General features: G+C 40.1%; 1 protein-coding gene across 2 annotated transcripts; it reads left to right on the forward strand.

Moving 5' to 3' along the window:
* Positions 1 to 243: 243 nt before the first annotated feature.
* Positions 244 to 16836, forward strand: LOC147821769 (protein lin-54 homolog). Of its 2 annotated transcripts, none has more exons than XM_087199347.1 (9): positions 244 to 520; positions 5440 to 5513; positions 5668 to 5865; positions 7592 to 7683; positions 8487 to 8558; positions 9241 to 9343; positions 9501 to 9638; positions 11945 to 12147; positions 14554 to 16835. In XM_087199347.1, the coding sequence occupies exons 1-9, from the start codon at positions 292 to 294 to the stop codon at positions 14753 to 14755; spliced, it is 1311 nt and encodes a 436-aa protein (XP_087055473.1). In that variant the 5' UTR covers positions 244 to 291; the 3' UTR covers positions 14756 to 16835. The 2 variants fall into 2 exon arrangements, with proteins under 2 accessions (XP_087055473.1, XP_087055474.1); XM_087199348.1 differs by having other exon boundaries at positions 245 to 493; positions 14554 to 16836.
* The last annotated feature ends 218 nt before the right edge of the window (positions 16837 to 17054 follow it).

Genomic DNA, 17054 nt, shown 5'->3' on the forward strand with positions numbered 1-17054 from the left:
TCTTTGAACAGCTTGTTTCTTTTAGCAGTTTTGATAAAGCCCAGGAACGTTCTTTTTTTTTTTTTTCTTTTCCCTCCCTGCTTCCAAGCTTTATTTACAGACTCAGAGAATAGTCTATGGCGTCCTGAAGTCAAAAACAAAAGAACACAACACAAAAACAACAACAAATCCCAATCAGGAGCATTCTTTATTACTTGGGCAACTGTCCTAAGTTCAAAGAGCAGGAAAGTTGCATCTGGATTAATGCTAGCTGTGTCTTGTCATGTTAATTAACAGGCGGTGAAATCAGCCATGCAGACCATCACTGTAGGAGGTGTGAGCACGTCGCAGTTTAAGACAATTATTCCTCTGGCCACTTCGCCCAATGTCCAACAAATCCAAGTGCCTGGCAGCAAGTTCCATTATGTCCGACTTGTCACTGCCACCACCGCCAGCAGCTCCACCCCACCTGCCAGTCAAAACCCCAGCACCAACACTCCGCCTCTGCAGCAAGGTGAATACCCACTTTTCAAAAATAGTGGTGAGTGCTTCTGGGGTTATTACAGAGCATCGATCCTGTTCTTGCTGAAGTTTTAATTAAGTGCTCATTTCAGCTGGCAGCTGGACTTCACAGCTGTTGCAGGAGACAGTGCAATAGATTAGAGTGGCATGTAACTAACATTTCCTCCTGCTAAAGGTCGGTGGCTAGAGTTGTGCTATAATACTGGATAGTCCCAGTGACTGTACTTGGAAATGTGTGGTTTGCTATTTTATCACTGGTTTAAATCCCACCATTAATGCCATTGGAATAGACTTAAATTATTTATTTTAGTTTTAAAACTACGCAGCTCCTTGGTAGGGTTCGGGTCAGTTGAAATGACCAATAGGCAAGGTACAAATAAGTAGGAATTTAATATTGCTTTTCTCTAATTTTGAGTAGTACTTATTTTGAATCAGTAATTGCTAATAAAAAGTGACTAACATGTTCTTGCTCAGTTGTAGTTTTCCTAGAAGATATCCCTCTTTGTGGTCCTTCTATTTTCTGTGTTTCTGTTTAATCCTTCCTACGACCTGCATCAGACACATAAATAATCTTTCTCATATTTTTCTACTTTGTAAAAAACTGAATGTCGTGAAAAAGGATATTTATAGTTTAGGGCTTGAGTTTTTCTATGAAAAACCACTTTATATTTTACCAATGTCAAAAAGCAGTTGAGGCTAGGTGTGGTGGTATACATCTGTAATTCCAGCACTTGGATTGGCAGGAGGATCAATCACTGGGAGTTTGAGGCCAGCTTGGACTACATAGCAAGTTCAAGGCCAATCTGAACTACATAGCAAGACACTGTCTCAAAAAACAAAAACAAACAAAAAACCAAAAAAGGCAGTTGATGGCTAGTGAATGATTAATTGTTTATTAAAGTAATAGAGGGTCTGGGAATACAGCTCTGATAGCTCAGTGGTAGGGTACAAAGACTACCTATTGGTAGCTCACTCACCTTTGAGACAATGGAGTAAACACATTTTCATATGTATCCAGCCTAGTGTGCTTAGATGTTATGATGATGGAGATAGTCATTTGATGCTGTTGGTTCTATTGCGCGCGCGTGCGTGTGTACAAGTGTGGAGAATCCATTTTTTTAAGACAGAGTTAACACTTTTCTTATTGGCATGAACAAATTTTTGATATAGATGAAAGGAAGCTGAAGACCCAGGAAAGTGAAGGAATAGACTGCACATTTAGGATTCTAGTGTATGTCCCAGTGCTGCCTTTTCTAACTTTGTGTCTATCTTTTGTGTCTCTCTACTTTTTTCCTCTTCTGGCAGTGCTGCTGTTTCCCCAGCTTATTCCTTGGGCCTCTTCCCTTCCCCTCATTTTCTTCCCTCTTCCCCGAACTAGGCTGCTCTACCCCTTTATATTTTTTATTTTGAGTCAGGATCTTGCTAAGTTGCCCAGCTAGACTTGAACTTACAGTCTCCTGCCTCGGTGCTGAGATTATAGGCACGTGCTACCATGCCCAGCTGACTTCCTTTTCTTGCATTCTCCCGTCCACGTTGTCTGTCTCTTCACTTCCTTCTTCCTCTCTGTATTTCTTCAAACCCATCACACATCCTGGCTGTACAGTTTATCTTATATTCACCTGTATTTGTGTTTCTTTCCTGTTCTGTAAAAGATCTGAGTACATATGTTATATTACTTTATAGGGATAATGAGATAAATTTATAGTGTTTTTAGGGTACTCTAATGAGTTGCTCTGGTTCATCAAATATATTAACAAGCCTTTCTGGAGTCCTCATTTCCCGAGAAGGATTTACTTAAAGGCCACAGGAGCAGGGCTTGTCTTGCACATTTTTCCCCAGAGCTGTGTGAGGAGTGGTGTCTCTGGGCCCCGGGTTGCCTGGCTGGCTTCCTCAGCAGGGACTCTGCTCTCTGAGGAGGGCAGATGCTTATCTCACAAACTAGAAAGCCTCAGACACTTTCTGGCCTGGTTACTGAAGCTTGAAAAGACGCTATTGTAAAGAGCTGTTGGGCCGGGGATTTAGCTCAGTAGTTCCACCGCCTGCCTCACAAGTGCAAGGTCCTGAGTTCGATCTCTGGTACCAAAAAAAAAAAAAGAGTTGTTTAGCGTTCCTTTGAGAACTGCACAATGGAAGATGATGCCAGCTTTTCTGAAAACTGCAGTAGTCATACACTGAAGCAGGAAACACTGACGGAGGAGGAGGAGAGAACACGGCTGTTGGCTTCATTTTATGCCCTCCCCTCTCCACGTTGTTAGGGTGCTGTGTCTGACCATTCCTTTCACTTTGCCCTCATTCCGTGGGTCAGGGAGACTCCGTGTGCTCTTAGTGCCTGTGTTTCTGCCCGCCTCTGGTGGGTTGGATGCAGGTACAGTGGGCCACGCCTGCCCACACTCTCAACAACAGACAGGAAATGAGTCCTCTACTCTGCAGGATCTTGCCCTGGCTTCAGGACTGCCCTGTGTGCTCAGGAGCAGGTGTAGAGGGTGCTGCCTGTGTTGCAGGTGCATGCCACATTTGCCCTGTCACTCCTAGTGTGGCTGAGACAGTCTGCAGCAGTTAGTGTAACTTCACTAATGCTTTCCTCTCACTGAGAAGAACCAAGCCAGAGCAGAAGCAGCCTTGGGTGGATGTTGGATGTCACTGCTCCTCTCTTTTATTTTTTTTTATCTTGAAACAGAGTCTTGCTCTGTTGCCCAGGCTGTCCTTGAACTCATGGGCTCGGTGAATCTTCCACCTCAGCCTCCTGAGTAGCTGAGACTACAGATGTTTACCACTGTGCCTGGCTTTGTCAGCATTCCCTTATTTCACAGTCATATACTCCTTCTGTGTCACAAACTTAGCGAGATATAGTTTATATATGTACCATAAAATTCACTCTTTCGTTTTTATTTTGAGACAGGGTCTCACTAAGTTGCCCAGGTCAACCTTGAACTTGCAGTCTTCCTGACTCAGCATCCCAGAGTTCTGAGATTATAGGTGTGCACTTCTACACTGGCTCAGAATTCACCCTTTTAAGTGTACAGAGTACAGGATTTCAGTGAATGCCAAGAGTTGTGCAGCTGTCACTGTTCCTACCACTCTGGAGCTCCCCTAGTGTGTACCTGGTGCTGTGGCCTGCACTTTCAGATCCCTCTTGCCAGATCTCTCTCAGTACTCTCAGCTCTTCTGTCCTCAGCTATCAGCCCTCTTGTCTTCATCAAAAGTATAAACAAAGGGGCCAGGGATTTAGCTCAGTGGTTCTGGCGCCTGCCTTGCAAGTGCAAGGTCCCAAGTTCGATCCCCAGTATGGGAAAAAAAGTATAAACAAAAAAACTCTTACTGTCATGATAGGCCTTCTGGGGTCTTTCCATTATTGTGACAGCAGTGTGATCTTACTGTCTCCACCCATCTCGAGGCCCAGAGAGATGTCATCCTTCTTATACTCTTCCCATGTGGGATGACAGGAGGAGGCTTCAAGAGCGGCACTTCCCCTTCCCCTGGACAGCACTGACCTCTTCTTGCATGTTACCTGTTACTTCTCTGTATCATGTTCGTCCTCCTTAGGTCAACTTGTCCTTGAGTATGTGCCTCTCACAATCATTACTTTCCTGGTTCCTGAGAGCCCTGCAGTGGCCACTCCCTGTGCCCTGCCTATCCCCTGCACTGCAGCTCCCCACCTTGTGGTGGAAGTCATGTTCCTTGCCTCCCTAGGTCTCATCTTTCCACCTCTGCACCCCCTCCACTTCTCAGTTTTTTTTTTCTTTTGTACTGGGGGTTGAACCCAGGGCCTTTGCAACGAGCTACAACCTCAGCCCTTGTTATTATTGAGACAGGGTCTCACTGAATTGCCCAGATTGGGCTTAGACTTGTGTTTCTCCTGCCTCAGCCTCCCAGAGTACTGGAATTATAGGCATGCACCATCAGCCCTAGCTAGGAGAAAGACTTCTATATTCTTAATCTCTGCCAATAAGACTTGCATTCTCTATCCTTTGAAATCCCAGAATTTGTTTTATTTTCTTCAGTAGTATTTCTTTTACTTGGGACTTGGCTGATCTATTCTACTAGAATGTAATCTCCTTGCAAGCAGAGGGTCCTATGCTTTAGTTTCCCCGGAACACTGGCAGTGATGCAATTTCCATAGTAGCTATGATTGTAATAACAGCAGTGACAGTAATGGAAACTAACAATCATGGAGCACTTACTGTGTATTAGGCGCTGTTCTATTTTTTTTAATTTAAAATTTTTTTGGGTACTGGGGATGGAACTTGGGACCTTGAGCTTGCAAGGCAGGTGGCGGCACCACTTAGCTAAATCCCTGGCCCTGTTAGGCACTGTTCTAATCATTTCTGATGGTAACATACTAAGTCTGGATGCTGTGAGAATAGATGCTTAACCAGATGGCAACAAGGAGTCAGGGAGATAGAGTTTAAAAAAGTGTCACAACCGGGATTTGAGCTCCCTGGGTCTATGATTTTAGTACCCGTATTCTTAGTCATTTTGCCATGCTGCCTTTTAGTATTTATTCTATAAATATTGAATTATGCAAGAACAATATTTTTCTCTGGTTTGGATAGAAACACAGCAATTAGAAATAGTAATGTAGAGAGCAGTGTTGTCATCCAAGCTTATGAGTTGCAGTTCTTTTATTTATACATTGCATTTGGCTGGATTGAACACTGAGTGTGTAAGTCGTGTACGTACAGATTGAAATAGTTTCAGTAGAGCATCTTGAGCCTATAGACATTCTCTCCTCAGCAGACTGTGGCTGCTCAGATGTGAGTTCTCTGGTGGACAGGGTGGACAGTTCTGAGCAGTAACTGGTAAAAGATGATGCAAAGTAGGCAGCACATGGGATTCCTTATACTCCTTGCTGAGTATAACTTGAAGGGAGCTAAGTATTCTAAGGGTTTTGAGTACTATTTTCTATAAATTGTTCATATTTTTTTCTTCTTTTAAAAGCAAAGCCTGTGGTTGTTAATGCAACCCCAGTGCGGATGTCAGTCCCCTTTGTCCCAGCGCAGGCTGTCAAACAAGTGAGTATCACATAACTTCTTTCTTGGTTTCTCCCAAATGATAATTTACTGTTCAAGTTCAGAGTTGAGATTTAGGTATAAGAGATTGATACTGAATTGAACAGCTATAAAATTTATTATTGTGACCATTGAGCACAAAATTTCCCTTTTTTAGGTTGTTCCAAAACCAATCAACCCAACTTCACAGATTGTAACCAATACCCAGCCCCAGCAGCGGCTCATCATGCCCGCCACACCACTGCCCCAGATCCAGCCCAACCTCACCAACCTGCCTCCAGGAACAGTCCTGGCCCCAGCCCCAGGGACAGGGAATGTGGGCTATGCAGTGCTTCCGGCTCAGTATGTCACTCAGGTATGTGGAGAAGGTGAAGTCACTGTGTTCCAGAAATGAGATCGGGTCTAGGACGTCTAGTACCACCACATTCTGAAACTATTCAGGAGCATCAGAATCAGGATTAACATGGCTCTTTCTAAAATCTTGAAGTGTTATCTGAAGCATGTGAGTTTATTTCTATGTGTTTTCAGCATTTAGGAATATATGACACAAGTCAGATAAAAAAAGTAGGCAGTTTGGAGCTGTGTGCTGGTTGGTGACAGGCAAGACTTGGAGATGGAGAAAGTTAAAGTTGGCAAAGTCCCAGTGTCTTTAGAAAGACTATGACTGTGATATTGCTCTTCTTCACAATAGGATGCCACTGGCTTGTGTTTGGAAAGTAAACCATGGGAGGATTTTCCAGGTGTCTTTAGTGGCTGAGCCACTGTCATTGAGCCCTCGATAGAATGGAAGTCATGCACTAGCCTTTTGTCCAGGTGTGGTGCACCACTAGCAGGAAGCAGATGGAGGTTTTTCTTTGTCATGCAAAGATTAAACAGTGTTCTAAGTATTGAATGGATTGACTTCCATTGTCAGAGAGGAAATAGAAAGAAATACTTGTACTTTAATGAAATGTATGTGGACTGATGTTCAGGTTTGTTTTGTTTTGTTAGCACTAGGGATCAAACTCAGGTGCACTACCACTGGGCTACATCCACAGCCCCTTTTATTGTTTGAGACAGCATGTCACTAAGTTGCCCAGGCAGGAATCAAACTTGTCATCTTCCTGACTCAGCTTCCCAAACTGCTAGGATTACTGGCATATACCACTACAAGCAACAAATGTTCTTTCAAGTCCTCCAACCACACCCCCTTGTGGTACTGGGGATTGAACTGGGCCCTCTGTATGGAGCAACATCCCCAGACCTTTTTTGTTTGTTTTTTGTCTTTGAGACAGTCTTGCTAAGTTACCCAGACTGGGCTCAAACTTGTCAGCCTCCTGTTTCAGCCTCCCGGGGTGCTGAGGCTGCCATGTGCACCACCACACCCAGTCAGTATTTTTATTATACCTTTTCTATGTTTAGAAGTCAGTGTAGGGCTGGGAATGTAGCTGAGTTGGTATAGAATGTTTACCCAGCACGCACAAGGTCATGTTCCACCACCAGCACTGCAAGAAGGGTAGGAAGAAGGGAGGGAGGGAGAAAAGAAAGAAAAAAAGGGATAAAGAAAAAGAAATCCCATAAAATGAAGCTCACTTATGCACTTAACTTCATTATCTATGATTTGTAGTGTGATCAATATAGTATGTATTTTATGTGCATTTTTCTAACCAATAAAGTTTATTTCAGTATTTGTAGGGTATCCATCTAGAATTTCCCATAGTTCTAACATACTCTTAGGAAATAATTTTTTTACATTTATAGTATTTAGTATTAGTATACTAAATTGTTCATGTTATTTCACCTCTAGTATTGGTTTGGGTCTTACAAAGAGCTCCATGAAGCTGGGCATGGTGGTGCATACCTGTAATCTCAGCACTAGAGAGGCTGAGGCAGAAGGCTGTATCTTGATTTTGAGGCCAGCCTGGGCTACATAGTTAGACCCTGTCTCAAAAAAATAAAGTAGTTGCAGGAAGTGTTTATATGACTTCTTCATTATATTGTTTTCTACTTTGGTTGATGAATTTGTGCTTCTCATGATCACTGCATCTCAGAGTGTTGTCTATTTTTCAGATATGATCTTAACTCACCTTCTTTACACACAGCTACAGCAGTCTTCATATGTGTCCATAGCAAGCAACTCTAACTTCACTGGGACGCCTGGGATCCAGACCCAGGCAAGGCTTCCATTCAATGGGTGAGTGCTTTAAGTTGTCGGGTTGACTTAAATCCAACATTAAGTATATTTATTCCAAAATACATCACATTTGATTTTTTTTCCCTTAAAGCTATATAAACAGTCCTCTAAAGTGCTTTTTATTTTCAAATATCAAACAAACAAGTTATAGAAACAAAGATCTCCAGATACCCTTTACTCAGATCCACCAACTTTTCCACATTTATTCTCTTTCTGTCTCTCACTCTGTCATTCTGCATATGTGTTTAAAATGATGTTAACTATTTTTAAATTATGTGAGGTTTTTGGTTTTTCTTCCTGTTTGTTGACGTCTTGGTTCCATCTTTGCAGTCTGGGTGTGGAAGCAGTGCTTGCATGGTTAATTCCAGGGCACCTGTCCTTTTCCAAAGCCCGGTCCTCCCCCACCCTTCTCACTGTCTTGTGTGTGTGTATATATATATATATATATATATTTTTTTTTTTTTTTTTTTTTTTGGTACTGGGGATCGAACTCGGGTCCTTGTGCATGCAAGACAGGTGGCGGACCCACTGAGCTAAATCCCTGGCCCCTGTCTTGTATAATTGAAGTCCAAGGGTTTTGACCTGTTTTCAAGTTTTGTTCTTTCAGAAGGAAGGGTATATGAGAAGTGTTCTTTATAGCTATTGATAACTTTAAAATACATATTTACAAAATAGACTTTTATTAGAGATGAATACTTTTGTTCAAGATTTATTTCAGGAGAAATTAATAGATTGGAGACTTTCATAGTTTTAAATGGTTATGTTAAATGGATTAAAATGTATATTTTTGTGTGTCTGTATAGGATAATCCCATCAGAGTCTGCCAGTCGGCCCAGAAAGCCCTGTAATTGTACAAAATCTCTGTGTTTGAAATTGTAAGTGTTTTTTCTATTGTTTGCTTACCTTATATAATTAGAAATGCTCTTAAAAACAAATGGACCTAATTTAAACTCTTAACAGGCCAATTTCATAAGTCTAAGTAATTTAAATAAACATACAAGTGCATGAGCACCTATAGCAGTATAGAAGTATAGTTTCCTTCATGGATGAAAGGCAGTGCTTTGGAGTTCTCTGTGGTGATACATGAGTTATCGGCTAGGGACATGCAGCATGAGACAGACACAGTTCATGTCCTTAATGACAGACACTTACGACCTCGTGTTTGGTCTGCAGTGCTCAGCTAGAAGATGCAGTAGTTCAGGGGTGGCACTGCCTTTGAGGGACTCAGAAGGCAAAGCAACACTGCTCTGGCTTAAGCTGTGTTTTTCCTTTATCAGGATTCTGAAATAATTCACTTTGGGGCACATAAAATCCTATAGATCTTATGCTGACAACTGTTACTATTTAGACTAAGTTTCTAGGCCCAAATTCTAGGAGTTGGTGACTTAAATTTTGAGCCTGACCACCTGTTTTTTTAACTCTGCAACTAGGTGGTGCTGGGTAAATTTGTTTCTGAAATGCTTTATCACAAGCATAATGCATGTGTATATATATAATTATCTAGTTACTAGCTTTATTTCATCGACTTTTAATCTTAGACTGGTTTTCACCTTCCAGATATTGTGATTGCTTTGCAAATGGTGAATTTTGCAACAACTGCAATTGTACTAATTGTTACAACAATTTGGAACATGAAAATGAAAGGCAAAAAGCAATAAAGGTGATTATTTTTTATTTTTTATCTGACAAAAATCTAGTTTCTTCTGGTTTTATTTTAAAGAACCCAGTTGTCTTATAAAGAAAGTCTAATAACCTATGTGGTGTGTATGCATAATGTGCTGTGACTTCAGTGCAGTTGACACTGGTGTGTTTGGCAGGCCTGCCTGGACAGAAATCCAGAAGCCTTCAAGCCGAAGATTGGGAAAGGGAAGGAGGGAGAGTCAGACCGACGGCACAGCAAGGGCTGTAACTGTAAGCGCTCAGGGTGTCTCAAGAACTACTGTGAGTGCTACGAGGTGAGATGCTGCAGGGAGCATCTCCTAACTGCCTTTGGCAAACAGCTTTAGTTGAACACACTGCAAAAGTGTTCCATGACAATTGGGAGTCATTTTGTGTTAGTGTTGGAAATAATACAGCTGGTTCCAGGGCCCCAGCTGAGGAGGAATCGGCTTCAGGGCAGTGAGCCTTGTGCTCGTTGGTACAGCTGGGGTCTTGCTGCTGATTTGCTGCTTCATGACTGACAGCATGAACACCACAGCACCTGCATGTCAAGTTTCAATAAAAATAGCAATGTCACAGAGGTTTACAAACTACAGTGGTGTCTTCAACCAAGAGACAGCATTGCCTGCTGCTCTCTGCAGGCTTTTCTGAAATACATGTGTGTGTGCAACAGCCTGTGCTCTGGGCATAGTCCTGAGACCAAGGGTTGTCCTAGGCTGGGGATGGAACTCAGTAGTAAAGCACTTGCCTAGTGTACAAGGCCCTGGACATGATCCCCAGCACCACAAAAAACAAATTAAAAAAACAGTCCAAATTATCACCACTGATACCTCCCCCTGCTTCAAGGCCAGGGATTTTTTTCTGTCTTCAGGGCTTAATAAAAATGTCACTTGGTTGGATTCCCACACAGGCTGACAGTAATCCATTTAATTCAAATGTATAGTCATTAATGCTTTGATAAATAGAACTCATTTGTGTATTGTAAGAAAGAACCAGGGCAGCCGGGTATGGTGGTGGTACACACCTATATTCCTAGCACTGGAGAGGTTGAGGCAGGAGGATAGCATAGACAGCCAGCCAGATAGACAGACAGGGCTGGGGATGGAGCTCAGTGAGAGAGTACCTGGGATTCAATCTTCATTCCCTCTCTATACACACTCGTACATATGCATGCACACAAAGAAGCAGAGTAAATGTATTCATAATATGGTCAATTTATCTTGCTAGGTGCTATACGGAGATAGACAGTAGTTTTGCTTATTTAAATTTACATGAAAGGAATTCATTAAGAGCCAAGAAAATGTAAAGAACAGTGCTCTCCTCAATGAGATCGTCAAATACTAAGTTATTACATCCATTGTTGTAGGGAACATAGAAAGCCTTAATTTATACATTGGTGATGAAATGTGAAGTATTACAGCTGAAAAAAAAATCTGACCACATCTCTTAAAATTGAAAGCTACATATACTTTGACTAGTGAGCCCTGTTCTAAAACTAACTCAGAAAAATAACATCATAATTTTTACCGCCCCAAATCTTTTCATGCATTATTTGTGGATAATGGAACGAGAAACTGAATACCCATCAGTGGAGGAATAAATGCCCAATAAAATGTGGCACATATATACCAGGAATTCCACCCAGCCATTAAAGATAATGTATTCCAGCTGTGCCAGGTGACAGGTTAGAGGAACCCCATTAGTTCTTGCCATGTACGAAAGCAAGATGCTGAAAGGCAGGTACATGATTGTGTAAAACAAACTAAAAACTCAAAGAGAGAATTCTGTATTTATTAACTGCTATTTGGACGTAAGGCCTCCGTTTCATGTAAATATATTTTATGTTTTACATGGAAGGACACACTGGTTCCTGATCATTGAGGAGGTTGGGGATCTGGAGAGGGAAGATAGTTCAGTGAGGGAAGTATCTAGTCAACGTGGCACATCAGCCAGGCATGGAGGGCACATGTCTGTAATCCCAGCTGTTCGGGGTCTGATTTCCAAGTTCAAAGCCAGCCTGGGCAATTTAGGGAGGCCTTGCCCCCAAAATAATAAATACACAGGGCTAGGGATGTGGCTCAGTGGTAAAGTGACCCTGTGTTTGATTCCTAGGTTCACCAAAAAGCAGAAAATAAACCCATTAACAATGGTGGCAAACCTATGGCGTATGTGCCACAGCAGGTGTTATCATTGAGAGCTCTAAAAGGCTCACCATCACTACTCTAGTATGGTTGAAATCCTTTTCGTGTGAAACTGTGTGGTCACTGGCATGTCAATGATGATTTGTTTAAAGTGGCTGGGTTCTGAATAGCTGTCATTGGTGATACCTTAGTGTCTCATTCACACTCCTTACAGAGAACCTGTGTCATTCCTGGTGGGAGAGAATCTGTACTCAGTGGGTGGAGTTGACAGGAAAGGACCTGAACAGTTCAGCCTCTCCTGACTGGTCCACATGTGTAGTTATCCTAATTAGTCTTTGTCACAAAAGGTGCTTCCATCTAACCTTAATGTCAGTTGGCCAGGTAATATTATTTGTTGATTTGATTGTGGCATCTGCTTATAGGTTTTGATTAGGAAACTTCCTCTTTTGTTAATCTTTTAGGCAAAAATAATGTGTTCCTCGATATGCAAGTGTATTGGCTGTAAAAATTTTGAAGAAAGCCCAGAAAGAAAGACACTGATGCACTTGGCAGATGCAGCTGAAGTTAGGGTGCAGCAGCAGACAGCGGCCAAGACCAAGCTGTCCTCTCAGATTTCCGACCTGCTTACTCGGCCAGCGCCAGCTTTGAATAGTGGAGGAGGAAAGTAAGTTTGCATCTTCTAAAAGTCTTTCTATAATGTTTCTCAAATTCTTATTTTTGGTAATGTTTCTTTTGGGGGATTCAAAGCTGAGTTCAAATCTGAATTTTGTATTTCTTTCCATCTTTAGTTGTTTTTAAAGGAATTTAAGGATAACAGAAAAATCACTGTCAGATACGTTGTGCAATTCTAAAATACAAAGTGATGCTTTAGTTTGTTGTGCTTAATTTAATTAGATTTCTCCCTACTAAGAGGCAGTACTATGTAATTTGAGAAACACCTATAAAAAACCAAATTTTTTACACCTTTTTTGATGAGGTTAATTACTCATATCTTTGCATTTTCTTACCTCTTTTTCGATATTCTTTTTTTGGTACCGGGGATCGAACTTGGGTCCTTGCGCTTGCACAGCAGGCAGCAAAACCACTGAGCTAAATCCCTGGCCCTTTTTCTATATTCTTGAAGCACTTTTCCCATCCTATTGGAACTACCCATCATACTCTGATATTGTAGTCTTTTATTGTTATTAGATTAATTTGAGAAGTTAAGTGGAATAAGCCCTTTAAGTCGAACTAAGATCCAATGCTTATAAAAGTAAGGCTTTTGGCCAGTTGTGGTGGCATGCACCTGTAATCCCAGCACTCAAGGAGGCTGAGGCAGGAGGATCACAAATAGAGCCTAGCCCAGGCAACTGAGAGACTTAGCAAGACCCTGTTTCATAGTGAAAAAAAAATGAAAAGACTGGAGATATTGCTCAGTGTGAAGGTCCTGAAGTTAATCCTCGGTCCCATTAAAAAAAAAATGAAAAAGGGGCTGAGGATTTAGCTCAGTGGTTCTGGCTCTTGCCTTATAAACACAAGGTCCTGAGTTCAATCCCTGGTACCAGAAAAAAAATAAAAATAAATAAGGCTGTCTTTTTGTACAAAATAGTTCAGCTATTCTGATGAACTCTCACACCTGGACTACACAGATGTTTCTTGACAGAAGTGGAAATGGGCAGATACATTAGTTAGGGTTATGGCATGAATACTTGTTGGCCTTTTAATAATCTTTTAGATGAGTAAGTCTAATCTTCATGTGGAGATTAAAGGTATAGTAAGGTAAAACATAAAATTTTTCCACTTGGGAAAATATTTATGCTAGGAAATGAAAATACGAAGTTACACAATACAATAAAAACCTTCTTTTTAAAAAAGCCAGTATAAAGTTACATCAGCATGTTAATAAACCTTTGTTCGAGTGTTTAAAATCTGGAACTCTTGTGGGTTTTTTGGATTGATTGATTGGTACTTTTCGAGACAGGGTCTCAGTGTGTAGCCCAGGCTGGCCTTGGATTCATGATCCTCCTGCCTCAGCCTCCCCAGTGCTGAGGTTACAGGTGTGCACCAGTACTTCTGGAATTCTCTTTCTTTCCTTTTAGTCCCCTTTAATTTCCAAGTATTTTGTAGTGAACACTTTTATTATGTAGTATTAGTAATTCTACAATGTTACCATGATTTAATTTCAAATGGTTTTTTGTACATTAAAGATTCTGTGCAATAGTATGGCATCCTGAATTTCAATTATGTTCCCTTGTGAGAGTGGGCCTTACCTTCAGGCTTCCTTGACATAGATGGCAGTATTCTAGGAGTGACTGTTCACTGATGGGCTGCTGAGTTTGTGGTTAGGTCAGGTTTCCTGGTTTAATCTCTCAGGCTTGGAGACCTGGCCACAATAGCATAGGCTTAGGAGGAGCTGCTGTCTAATTCACTGCTCAGTGGTTCAGGTCTTTAAAAAGGGCATGGTAGAGAACAGGGTTTGGTTTTCCCCTTGTGTCGTGTGTTTTGAGGAACAGCAAGGTGCTGGTGTGCATGTGTGGTTGTTTCATTTGGTATGAGGGAATGTGGGAAAGTGCTTTCTTTAAAGGTTGCCCCAGCGATGGTCCTTAGTATTGGGAATCATACAGTATTCCCAGTATTACTCAGCCATTCCTTGGGCATATTGCCTCGGTCAGGTGCCATTTTTGGCTCTGGACAAACAGCTCTGAATAAAGAGAGACCCACAGTGGCACAGTCTTGCTCATGAGCTGCAAGGACTTCAATTACAAAGATGTCCATGGGACATGTAGAATTATTTCTTTAGTGAGCCCAATGAGAAATCTGGTATTAGTGGTGAATTACCTACTTACTACATGTAGGTAGGTCATTGACCACGTGTTTTGTGTCAGTAATCGATCATGTATTCTGTGTTAAATACTGTATTTCCTGAATGGTGTTTTAGATATGTCCGTGCTAAACCCAGCATGACCCCAAAGCTCTTTAGGATGTTTGTGTATGGTGTGGCACTCAGATACTGGACTCTATGGAGAAGATCTTGCTGCTGTCGTTGCTCAGGCATCACCACCTTTCTGTTTCTCTCTCAACATCATTTCAGGTTGCCATTCACCTTTGTCACCAAGGAAGTAGCTGAAGCCACATGTAACTGCCTGCTTGCCCAGGCAGAGCAAGCAGACAAGAAGGGGAAGTCAAAGGCAGCTGCTGAGCGAATGATACTGGAGGAATTTGGACGCTGTCTGATGAGTGTCATCAACTCTGCAGGAAAAGCGAAAAGTGACCCTTGTGCCATGAACTGCTGACCTGTGCATAAAAGATGGAGAAATGGAACTGTACAGAAAATGTAGGGTTCAAGGACCCTTGATTTTCTGGATAAGTTAACGATTACTGTATTTCAACTCAGTCCTTGTTTTAAGAGATCTGAAATTATAATACTGAAAGAGAAGAAATTTTAATTGAGGAAATTAATACATTTTAAATCTTAGTTAATTCTTTTTTTTTTGGTACTGGGGATCGAACTTGGAATCTTAGTTAATTCTGTTTACACCCCTTCTAAATTGAATTTTTCTTTTTAATTTTTATTATATAGATTTTTAATTTGCTTGGGTTTCTTAACGATTAGATATTCTAACTTTCTGATACTATCAACAAAGAACATTTTATAAATTAAGTAATTTATATGTGGTGTTGTATGGCTTTGTTCAGTAGAAAAAGTCAAAACACCATTGGTCCTGTGCAGTCATTCTTTGCTTCTAATCTAGAATATACACAGGTAAAAGGTCTACATAAATTCTTATGGAATGTATTCAAATGGCATTTTGTGTTCCAAAAAACACTCTTTTTAAAAAAAATCAGCTTTTTGCCTGGATTCTGGAATATCAAAAGAGGCAGCAATCCCCAGGCACAATTTTAAAATAAAAATTGTTTTTCACACAAACGCACAAGTGAAGAGACAGTAAATAATTATCAGAAGGTGTGCATTGTGTTTCTGTAATGAGGAATGGCTAAGAATGCTCTGAGCTGTCTCCATTTTCACAGAAGTGGTATGTGTTTGAAATAAGTTGTGTCAAAGTGATTACTGGCTACTAGTAAAGTGAGAGGTGTGTGAATATAAGTAAAAATTATGTAGAGATATTATAGAACTTCATATAATTATCAAGTATAAAATTTAGCTTGGATGGAGAAATAAGGAATATTGAAGCTGTAAGAGATGAATTTAAGGAAGGATTTTTCTCTATATGGCTCTCTTTGTTGACGTTTGAACTAAGAACTTTCAGACCAATATATGGCTTTTACTTGATTACTGAAATAGGTCTCCTAGCAAAGCTTTCAAAATTATAATGGAATTTCTTTTTATGAGGGAAGTTTATTATGGCATTGTTTTTAGCCAGTGATTTGGTAAGCTGAAGGCATGTGTGTTTTCATGTAATTGGTAAAATAGGCTAAATCATTTTCAGTAATTAAATTATGAATTTAAGAGCCTATTGTAGTAGGACTCTTGATTTTATGACAAAACAAACCATGTTGGAATTTAGGCATTTTGTTAGGTACCTTAATCCTCAGTAATTATCAGTATATATGATTATTATATTTTCTACAAGGACTCTATAGTTGTATGTATTGTGTATATATGTTCATATCAACATGCAAGATATAGGCAATAGAAATTAAGTAATCCAAAAGAGGATTCCATTGTTCATTAAAGTATCCTCCTTTTGAAATCTGGATTTAAAGAAGTATAGTGCAGTAACTTTAAATGTAGATAGTGCAGACATTCTTAGCACCTCAATCTAGTATGCCTAATTAAAATTTGTATAAATGTAAATTAGTGTAAGAGGATAAAATAATACCTAATCAAGTTATTTTTCAAAAATTGCAATAAATTTTTGGTCTAAACCTAAACTTTGTTCATTTTGTATATATTCTGTGTTAATTCTAATTGCACCATTGTGATGTGTATTTATATACAGTGTGCAGAAAATGTGAATTTTGATTACAATTGTAGATTATGTATGATGGCATTGCTTAAGAATGTTTTGCTTGTAAAAATTTGAAGGTGCAATCACATGCTACTAGGTTTTGATTTTCAAGAGGCTATCTGAAGTATTAAGCCCTTTTTCTTCCTGTGCAGTACTTACTAAACAACTTTTTGTATTTAGGCATTTGCATCAAATTGTTGAACCACATTAATAGCCACATTCAACCATTTTAAAAGACTATTTGGGGAAGATTGGGTATATAACTTTTTAGCTCTATTTACATCCCAAGATAGAATGATTAAATTTATATTTACTAGAGCTATTCAAAGAATACGCTTTTCTATATTGTAAAAACAGGACAGGAAAGTAAATCATACAGAAAATAAACATTTATACTATTCTGTAAAAAAGTTGCATTCTTTCGTTTTCTTTCTAAAATTTTTCTTTAGTTCAATAATCAGTTTTAACCATTCAACATGCAAGAAACCTTCTAAATGATCTGATTTTCAAATAAGTTTGACATTATTCATAAACCATACAACTAAAAAAAGAACTTTGCTGGTTATCTCTAACACAAATTGCTTTGAAATGAGAATGTTTATTTTCCTTTTCCACTTTCTTC

The sequence above is a fragment of the Heterocephalus glaber genome, unplaced genomic scaffold, assembly GCF_053883595.1.
Source record: "Heterocephalus glaber isolate CG9 unplaced genomic scaffold, H.glaber_assembly_v1.0 deba00001704, whole genome shotgun sequence".
Lineage (NCBI taxonomy): Eukaryota > Metazoa > Chordata > Mammalia > Rodentia > Bathyergidae > Heterocephalus > Heterocephalus glaber.